General features: G+C 31.5%; 1 protein-coding gene across 1 annotated transcript; it reads left to right on the forward strand.

The window, feature by feature from the left end:
• The first annotated feature begins 2,443 nt into the window (after positions 1 to 2,443).
• On the forward strand, positions 2,444 to 7,772 carry LOC149238283 (4-coumarate--CoA ligase-like). Its single transcript, XM_089372978.1, has 5 exons — positions 2,444 to 3,969; positions 5,567 to 5,762; positions 5,871 to 6,016; positions 7,086 to 7,153; positions 7,376 to 7,772. The coding sequence occupies exons 1-5, from the start codon at positions 2,971 to 2,973 to the stop codon at positions 7,578 to 7,580; spliced, it is 1,614 nt and encodes a 537-aa protein (XP_089229104.1). The 5' UTR covers positions 2,444 to 2,970; the 3' UTR covers positions 7,581 to 7,772.
• The last annotated feature ends 3,053 nt before the right edge of the window (positions 7,773 to 10,825 follow it).

Raw genomic sequence — 10,825 nt, forward strand, 5'->3', positions numbered from 1 at the left:
ATCTTTGTCTCTGTATTCTAGCCATAGGCCCTCATGCAACGCTCCTGACACATCCATTTCCACGCAGATTCTGGCACAAGAGGTATACCTTTTTTGCAATGTCACTTCTGAGGCCTTGATGAAATTCCCTAGCTTGTTACCTATTTGTCTTAGAGCCTCCTGTCCCCAATCGGTAAAGAAAAGAGGCGTATCCAAACAGGTACCTGCTTGAAGGTTTCTTTTTCTCGTACGAAGTTGGGTTTCCATGGTCTTATGTAAAGACCTACGAAGGCAAAGAAATAAGGCCCTCCATCAAAGATCTGATCCTTGTCCTCTAAATTGGAGAAAACCACAGTAAAGAAACCTTTAGCTCCCAAGTGCAGCCTTACATCACCTCTGGGTTTCCACTGTTGCTTTATCCATTGACACAGAGCTTGTTCTGTTGGCCAGAGCCCCATGAACCTGCATATCAATGCATGTTTGACCATGTGATCCCGGTACGACTGAATCTCTGGATCCGATATCACAACCCTTAGGGTTTTTGCGGCTTTGGGCTTACACGGACCCTGATTCTTTTTTCTGTTGGGTGTTGACGTCGTTCCTCCCTGCTCCTCTTTATCCTGATTTAGAACCTTTTCCTCTGCTTCTGCTTGCTCCTTCTCCGGTTTGTTTCCATGGGAGAGACGTCCTAGGGTTGGATTCTTGCTGTCTCTACTCTCTGTACTTTTGCTTTCATCCTTTTCCTTCAGTTTTTTAGTATTATTATCTTCACTGCTCCTCTTCCCCTTGCTGGTTGGATTTTCCTGGTCCGACTTTTCATACCCTGCTATCTGCACCCCATCCTGTGCTGTCTTCTTGTGCATCATTATTTGTTTGTATGATGGGGTCCCAGTGGACCCCGCGTTTTCCATTTGTTGGGTCAGAGCTTGTCCCCTTCTGTGGAGCTCTGCCACTCTGGCCCTGTTCTTCTCCAGAATTAGTACTTAGGTCTGTTGAATCCGTGAGCTTCAAACCCTCGTTTCCACCAGAGCTCTCTTCTTCAAGCATGAAGCAAAGATTACTATTTTGCAATATAATACTTCATATCATGACCATTAGGTGGGTTGTTCTTTAACAATGTATTTAAAGATAATAGGTTTTTTCTAATTAAACTAATATGCATGTGTATTTTGAAATAAGAGTTCCATAATTTTAATTTAAGTATCAATAATTAATAGGTGGATGGTAGGAATTCAACCTTTACTAAATATCTATGGAATCTTTTTAATAGTAGTTAAGATATAAGTATTTTATCCCAAAGCTAGTTATATCATTTTTGCTTTTCAATATAATTCAAAAAAATGTTATATAATTAAACTACAATAAAATATATCTAAATATTTTGACTATGAAATGAGTTATGGTTTTTTGAGCATTTGATATTGATAAACCGTGTATTTGTAACAAAGCTTATTTCCAAGTTAAGAATATATATAAAGTATAGGTAAATTTCCATGACATATGTATTTTAATGTATATATGTTTAATTAATATATTATTTTTTTTGCAAGTGATAATAATAATAAAGAAACTATAATTTAGTTAATTTTTATGATTTTTAATTTTTTATTGTAATTTGAAATGTATAATAAAGTAAGTCTTTAATTTTTGTTTATTAATATTTATTAGCAATTTAATTTATATAGCTATCTAATTTATGTGCCTTGAATTGCTCTAAACCATATATTTGAAATGTTGGTCCAATCTCAAACATCCACGACGTCAAGACTCATTGGGCCTTAGTATCTTGCAAAATACCATGAGACGATCTCAACCATTGATCTGATGGCCTGAAATAATCCTCACTGTTGGAGGGATGAACATTTTTCATTGAGCTTTTTCCTTTTGTGAAATCCCATGGGACAATCTCAACCATCAATCACATGGCCTTGCATGATCTTGACCATTGGTGAGATTTCATTTTCATTTAGATTTCTTTTGAATTTGCAATCCCACGGGATGATCTTAGCCATTGATTTATCTATGAGTCACCTACGGCCTTGGTTTTTTAATTTAAATGGATAAAAAATTATTTCACTTTTAATCTAAACAAATGTAAAACAAATCCAAAAAAATTATGATCCAAATGAATAAAAATAATTTACAATCTACCCAATATTAATTTTAATATATATTTCATAGAATGCAATAATTAACTCTCTACAACTATAGAGTGCACCTCGATTGATTTGCATCGGATTCAGCTTCTGCTAGGTCTAAAAGTTCAAAATGGGATTCAGTTTCTGATGGGTATGAAGCTTCAAAATTCATGAAAGAAGTCACTTTCGGATAATTAAGATGATTCCAAAAAAAGGCATCCAAACTCAACTAAAATGATTCCAAAAAAAGGCATCCAAACTGAACTAAACTTGACCCAATCTATTTAAAAACAAACATTTTACTGAACCTTCTTCCAGAAGGATTTTTTCAAATCTAGCATCTTCTCTATTTTTATGAGTTGCAGATCTTACGATTATACATCGGCTGCAATTGCGAAAAAATCCACCCTTTTCTACTCTGATTGCGACAACTAGTAAAGAAAGATATGGAACAAAATTGTCTCTAGGCGAAAATGTCTGGCATGCTTCCACGCAACAGAGCTTAAACCATACGGGGTATTCATTGTTTTGCTCGCATATACCTGCTCTATTCTCGACTTTCGGCCAAAACATTGTGATTTCTGGCACGTGTCGCACTACTTTCCATTTCAGTCAATCCAGAGCTTAATCCTGGTCAAATTCTGTTTAGATGTTCTAATGAATAACCAACAGGGAGGGGTAGAGGGAGGAGTGTCGAAGATCAGGTTTACGAAATTTAGCAAGCAGTTGTAAAACAAATTTCATTCTCTGGTTGCGTTCTGTTTCTGGAGTTAGGAGTTTTGGTGTTTGGAATTGGTTTATAAGTAATCCCACCCTGTTGTGTTTGTTTTAGAGAGTGTTTTAGATTGATAGAATGAATACTAAGCAGAAAAAAAATGATTATTTGTATAGATCCAAACTTCCTGATATTCAGATTCCAGACCATCTTCCTCTTCATGAGTATTGCTTTCAGAGATTGGGGGAGCTTAGAGATAAACCCTTCCTGATTGAGGGTTCTACTGATAAAATTTATAGCTATGGGCAAGTTCATTTAATTGCCCATAAGGTAGCCTCAGGGTTGGCTAAATTGGGACTCAAGCAGGGTGAAGTGGTGATGCTCTTGGTACCCAATTGTGCTGAATTTGTATTTGTATTCTTGGGAACTTCCATTAGAGGTGCCACTCTTACCCCTGCCAATCCTTTGTATACTGCAAGAGAGGTTGCCAAACAAGCAAATTCTTCTGGCGCTCGTATTATTGTCACACTTGCTTGCTATGTTGAGAAGCTCAGGGATCTCAAGAAGCAAAACCTTATAGTGATTACAATTGATAGGGATGATCCTCCACCAGGATGTCTACATTTTTCTGTTCTAACAGAAGCAGATGAGAAGAAATGCCCCTCAGTTCACATCAGGCCTGATGATGTAGTGGCTTTGCCATTCTCATCTGGAACCACTGGGCTTCCTAAGGGTGTTATGTTAACACATAAGTCCTTGGTTTCCACTGTGTCTCAACAGGTTGATGGTGAAAATCCTAATTATTACCTCCATCAGGGTGATGTGTGTCTCTGCCTGTTGCCTCTGTATCATATTTATTCTCTTGTCACCATATTCCTCTGCTCTCTCAAAGCAGGGGCTGCCCTGGTGATTATGCAGAAATTCAACATTGGCGTTGTGCTCGAGTATATTCAAAAGCATAGGATCACTGTGGTTCCCTTGGTGCCTCCAGCAGTTTCAGATATCTCAAAGACTTCCCTGGTATTGAAATATGACGTGTCCTCTGTCAGGAGGTTTGTTTCAGGGGGCTCTCCAATTCTTGATCATGAAGTGGGAAAGAGATTAAGAGATCGATTCCCCAATGCTTCATATGGGCAGGTCAGACAACATACTTTATCTTATTCTGTGTTTGATGGTTGAATTGAACTTAATTACTTTATCTTATTCTGTGTTTGATGGTTGAATTGAACTTAATTAGATTACAGATTTCAAAATAATTTGGAAATCTGATGGATGGTAGCAGATGGAAGATTTTAAAATAATTTAGAAATCTAATGGATAATAGCAAAATCAAACTTATTTGTCCAGTTTTCTAAATATCTTAGAATCTGCAATCAAATTCAATATAAAGATGGCTGGGTTGGATGATATGACCTGTTTACAAACTACTTTCTGTATGTTGCAGAATTTCTTTTTGTGTTTATTCAAAAGTGATCCCAAAATGATCGTGGTTTCTATTATAAATTTAATGAATAATTGAAATTGTTAGTTTTATTTTTTTTAAATCTTTTGTGATGTTATTTATCAATACCTTCATATGTTTGATTTAACCGGATTGTAAATTTCAGAATAATTTGGAAATTTGATGGATAGAAGCAAAGTCAAACCTGTCTGTAGGATTTCCTAAATATTCTAGAATTTGTAATCAAAATTGAATATAAAGATGACTGTGTTGGATGATGTGACCTGTTTACACACTATTTTCTGCATGTTGCATAATTTCCTTGTGTTTATTCAAAAGTGATCATTGTTTCTATGAGAAATTTAAAGAAGGCTTGAAACTGTTTGTTCTATTTATTTTTTTAATTTCCTTTTGTGTTTATTCAAAAGTGATAATTGTTTAAAAAATGCTTGAAATGGTTTGTTCTATTTTGTTTAAGATTTTTTGTGATGTTATTTATTAATATCTTTGTAAAATTGATTGATGAACTTAACTGGATTGCATATTTCAGAATAATTTGGAAATTTGATGGATAAGAGCAAAGTCAAACATGTCCTAAGATTTCTAAATATTTTAGAATTTGTCATCAAAATTCAACATATGGATGGCTGTGTTGGATGATATGCCCTGTTTACAAACTATTTTCGCATGTTGCATAATTTCTATGTTTATTCAAAAGTGATCCTATAATGAATGATTGAAACTGTTTGTTCTATTTTTTTAAAGATTTTTTGTGATGTTATTTATCAATACCTTTGTAAGCTTAATTGCTGAATTTAACTGGATTGCAAATTTCAGAATAATTTGGAAATCTGATAAATAAGAGCAAAGTCAAACTTGTCAGTAAGATTTCCTAAATATTCTAAAATCTACAATCAAAATTCAATATAAAGAAATCTGATGAATAAGAGCAAAGTCAAACTTGTCAGTGAGATTTCCTAAATATTCTAGAATCTAGAATCAAAATTCAATATAAAGATGGCTGTGTTTGATGATGTAACCTGTTTACAAACTACTTTCTGCATGTTGCCATTTCTTTTTGCGTTTATTCAAAAGTGATCCCAAAATGATCATGGTTTCTATTATAAATTTAATGAATGCTTCAAGCTGTTTGTCCTATTTTTTTTCAAGATCTTTTGTGGTGTCATTTATCAATACCTTAATAGAGTTTTTGAAAATAAGCTCTATGTGAACATTTTTCAGTCTTTCCATTGCTGTTAGCAGCTCTTATGTTCTATTCTGATTATTATGCAGGGCTATGGCATGACCGAAGCCAACGCTCTGGCAATGAGTTTAGCTTTCGCCAAGAAGCCTTTTCCTGTAAAGCCCAACTCGTGTGGGACAGTTGTTCGAAATTCTCGAATGAAGATCATTGATCTGGAAACCGGGCAGTCTCTTCCTCATAATCAAAAGGGAGAAATCTGTATTCGTGGACCTCAAATTATGAAAGGTGAACCAATTTTTTTTGCTACTCCATTATCAGTTCAGTAATATTGATCATTCTCTATGTTCTGCAACAGGTTCAGTAATATTGATCATTCTCTATGTTCTGCGACAGGTTATCTTAATAATCCCGAGGCCACCAGAAAAACAATGGACGAAGAAGGGTGGCTACACACTGGTGATATTGGTTTTATAGACAGTAACGAAGAAATCTTCATGACTGATCGACTAAAAGAACTTATCAAATACAAGGGATATCAGGTTTTTTATATTTCTCTTCCCTTAATTTTTTATGGGTATTTTTATGTTGATGGTAGATTTTATGATTAGAAGAGGGGTCAATTTTATTTTCATTTTTTTTACTATTTATTTGGGGATATTTTCAAAATCTGCAATCAATATAAATGTAAAAATTCTTTATCTACTATGACTTCTCATCAAGGTAGGAATTTCAAATTTGAATCACCTGTTAAATTTGGCCGTTTAGATAACTCTAGTACTCGTTCTAGTCATTTTAACAAAGAATGTTGATGGTTATGAAAAAAATTTAGCTGTATTTTACGGGCAAATCACCTCGTGACGAACAATTTGTCCGTCAAATTCCATTCCTGCTTCACATACCTATGCTATCAAAAAGACCAAATTTTAATATATTTTAATATAACTAGCCTAGATCCATATAACTCCGGATCTAACATGAGTAGAGAGAGGGATCAAATTTATTCAAGTGAAAACTTATTTTAGAGTACAAAATACAATGAGTAAATAAATTGATATCCACATAAATTAGTTAATATAGATATTTAAATTAGTTAAAAAAATTGGTGTTGAAATATTTTTGAAAAATATAGGGTTTAAACATCTTACTCGCACATTTTTCTACTTCTAATTTATTTACATGAAATTATATTATGTCATGTGGCAACTAGCTAAACATAGCATATTAGTCTTTGTTTCTTATTATAGCCCATGTTATATATACCATATTAGTCTTTGTTTCTTATTATAGCCAATATTATTTTTCTAGTTAAAGAGTAATTTATTTTTAGTTCACAAATGTTAAGCGCGAATAAATAGACATACTTACACATCACCATCATACAGCTAACCATCTACTCATAATAAAATGTTATTATCAAAATTATACAAAACTCCATAAAATATACAATTAATTTACCTTTATATTCATTAACGTTTTCACCATAAATAAAATTTATTTTCTTTACACTGAAGAACTTTTAACGCCTTAAAACTTGTAATATCATCCTAAATTAAAATGAATTTATGTTACCTTGTTTATGTTAAATAATTTTGCTATGTATGCATGTAGGTGGCTCCTGCTGAGATTGAGGGCATTCTACAGAGCCATCCCTCTATAGCTGATGCTGCTGTAACCAGGTGCATTGTTTTATAATATCCTTTGGGCTTTATTTATTTCATTTTGAGATGATGAATATAAGTTTGAGTTTGAGTTTATGTTAATAGTAAATTTAAACATTATATTAAACCTGGAATAAAGTAAATAGTTGGCTTTGCCCCATGTTTGTTGGATGGCTCAAATTTATAAGTTAAAAAAGATATCCTTGATATGTAATATAATTTTTGCTATTATTATTTCAGAGAGGAACAAGCTGCTGTGGGGGAGATACCAATTGCTTTTGTGGTGAAAGAAAATGGAGCTGAAATCAGTGAGGAAGAAATAAAACAGTTTGTGGCTAAAAGGGTTGTGTTTTACAAGAAACTACACAAGGTCTACTTTGTAAATGTCATTCCCAAGTCTGCTTCAGGCAAGATTCTGCGTAATAATTTGAAAGCTAGACTGTAATATAGAGGTTTATAATACTATAATAATAATAAATTATAATTTAATTTTAAAACAAATGCAACTATCAATTTAATGGTAGTCATGTATTTGTGTGTGGACTTTATTATAACCCCAATTACACTGCAATTTGTAATTAACAATATATTCTTTCACCTTTTGTATGGCTTTATTGTTATGTTTTGACTGTATTTATTAAGCTGTTGATAATTTAGAGAATAAATTTATCTTTCCAGAATCCAACAGTGTTGGTAGTTATTGCCACTTCACAAAACATTAAGATAGACAAAACTTAAGAATCACATTATCACTTTGGAATTTTTGTTTTGACGAACTTCAAAATCACATCATGATTCGGAAAATTTATGTTTGGGCATTGTGCAACTTTGATATTCTGCTCGGCTTTCTTACTGCAAAGAGCATGCATTTTATATTTTTTTGGTATTTTATCCCTTTTTTCTGGGTTATTTACTGCAGAGGTAGTTTAATTAATAAATGAAATGATATTTTTTTATTGTGGTTTTTATTAGTTTTTTTAAAAATCCGTGAAGTTTTTTTTTAAGAATTATAAATTTAAGTTATTTGTTTTGTAAAATTGTAAATGCTTAATAAGTTTTTCACATTATTAAATTTATTTATAAATTAAAAAATGTATTAAAAAAGAATTATTTCATTTATTAATTAGATTAATCTTTTATTAATCTTTTTAATAATTAATAATTTATTTTTGGAATTATATCATTAATATTTTGAATTTTTTAATGAGAAAAAACAAAATTTTAGCTAATAAATCATTATCTATTTATCAAAATTATACTATATTTTAAACTATCAATAAATTTGTTAAATTAATATAATATTTTATTTTTTTCTAAATGGAAAAGAGAAAGATCTAAGTAGCAACAAGAGTAAAAATCTTCATAATTAAATATATCTTGTAATTAAATATGTGCTTATAACTAAGTCTTGTAATTAAATATGTGCTTATAACTAAGTCCAAACCTCAAAGTGTGGTGGATAATCCATTTCATAGTCCGGTTAAAGAAAAGTTTAAACTATTGATAGTGAAATTATGAATTTGATGTGATTATGTTAACAATTTTGTTTATTGTGAATGGATATATTTATATGTAAAGCAAAGAGATGGGTTAAGAGTATGTACTCAAGTTGCTTTTGCCTTTGTTTGGTTAAGAGTTTGCTTTTTTCAGATATAGTGAAATAAGTTAACCATTCAAGATCTACATTTGCCAATAACATCCAATGATAGTTGTCCTTCTGTTGGTTGTTAAAATTATGTAATGTTTTGTTTTTTTCTAAATGGAAAAGAGAAAGATCTAAATAGCAACCAGAGTCGAAAATCTTCATAATTAAATATATCTTGTAATTAAAAATATGCTCACAAGTAAGTCCAAATCTCAAAGTGTTGTGGATAATCGATTTCATAGTCTCATTAAAGAAAAGTTTAAATTGTTGATCCATAATGAATTAAGCAAAGTCTTTCGGTAGAAATCACATACTAGAAATTTTTGGCCTGGTGCATTTAAAAATTTAAATATTGCTATAGGCTTTAATAGGAATCTAACTAGTAATCTAAAATTAAGGCCAGAGAAGAAACCTCTAAAACTTACGAAGATTTACATATTTTACCCCTCTGCATGACATTACCTCATCCATAACACAATTCTTAACGACAATATCCATTAGCTAAATGCAAATGCAAAATAAAATTAAATGCTTAGGAATGTCATTCCTGATTCAAATAAAATTAATTCTATTATAGCACAATGGAAACTTTTCATCATCAACATTTATATTTGACTATTTATAGTATTTAAACAATAATGCGTTTAAAAATTTAAATATTGCTATAGGCTTTAATAGGAACCTAACTAGTAATCTAAAATTAAGGCCAGAGAAGAAACCTCTAAAATTTACCAAGGTTTACATATTTTACCCCTCCGCATGACATTACCACATCCATAACACAATTCTCAATGACAATATCCATTAACTAAATGCAAATGCAAAATAAAATTAAATGCTTAGGAATGCCATTCCTGATTCAAATAAAATTAATTCCATTATAGCACAATGGAAACTTATCATCATCAACATTTATATTTGACCATTTATAATATTTAAACAATAATGCTTTAACACATTAAACAGTAACCACAATTAAATCCATGCGCATATTATGCAAAACAAAAATAAACTAGCATTTGCATAAGATGTTGCAAAGATAACACCCTAACACATATGAAAGAAGAGCATAAATAAAGACAATTGTGATATTTTTCTATGATCCATAATGAATTAAACAAAGTCTTTCAATAGAAACCACATGAGAGAATTTTTTTGGCCGAGGCGTTTCCAACCAACAAGGGTGGTTCATCATCAAGATCTCATGATGAACCACCTTTGTTGGTTGGAAACGCGTCGGCCAAAAAATTCTCTCATGTGATTTCTACAGAAAGACTTTGTTTAAAACAATTGTGATATGTTATCTAAATGTTGCCTAGTTTGGAATTGTTTCCTTTAATCAAATATATAGAAATGTGTCTGCAATGTCTCATAACACCACAGATGAAGATGTCATTTTTCCTTCCACCTCTTATTTCTATTTTTATATTTAAATAAGTATAAAGACAACACTTGTATGGTAAAGTTTATGAGGTTCAAATAGTCAAGATCATTTTACCTTGTTCATACACAAATCCAATCTCTCTTGCAAAGAGTCATAACAAAAATAAAACAATAAAAACAAAATATACCAAAATTTTGGAAAATGTAAACTTCATTTCCAACAAGTTTATGAGGTTCAAATAATCAAGATCATTTTACCTTGTTCGTATACAAATTCAATCTCTCTTGCAAAAAGTCATAACAGAAATAAAACAATAAAAACAAAATATACCAAAATTTTGGAAAATGTAAACTTCATTTCCAATAAGTCACTAGGAAAAAACTATTAAACATCAACTATATTACCAATGCCATGTTCTGTCTTTATTGCAAAATAGAGAACAAAATATATCTTTATGTGTTCTTGATAAAGCCCGGAAGGAAGAATCAAGTGCAAATGAGAAGATAGTCATTTGTATTTGATTGAACTAGATCATGCATGAAAGGCACTCAAGTTCCTTTTTGTTAGATTTACAAAATATACATATTTACAATGTAATGAGTAACATGTATAGGGAAACAAGTGGCATCTCTAATTATATTATTATTCGACGACAAATGCC

Source organism: Pinus tabuliformis, chromosome 8 (assembly GCF_031772625.1).
Source record: "Pinus tabuliformis cultivar Carrire ecotype Pingquan chromosome 8, CPIR1, whole genome shotgun sequence".
Taxonomy (NCBI): domain Eukaryota; kingdom Viridiplantae; phylum Streptophyta; class Pinopsida; order Pinales; family Pinaceae; genus Pinus; species Pinus tabuliformis.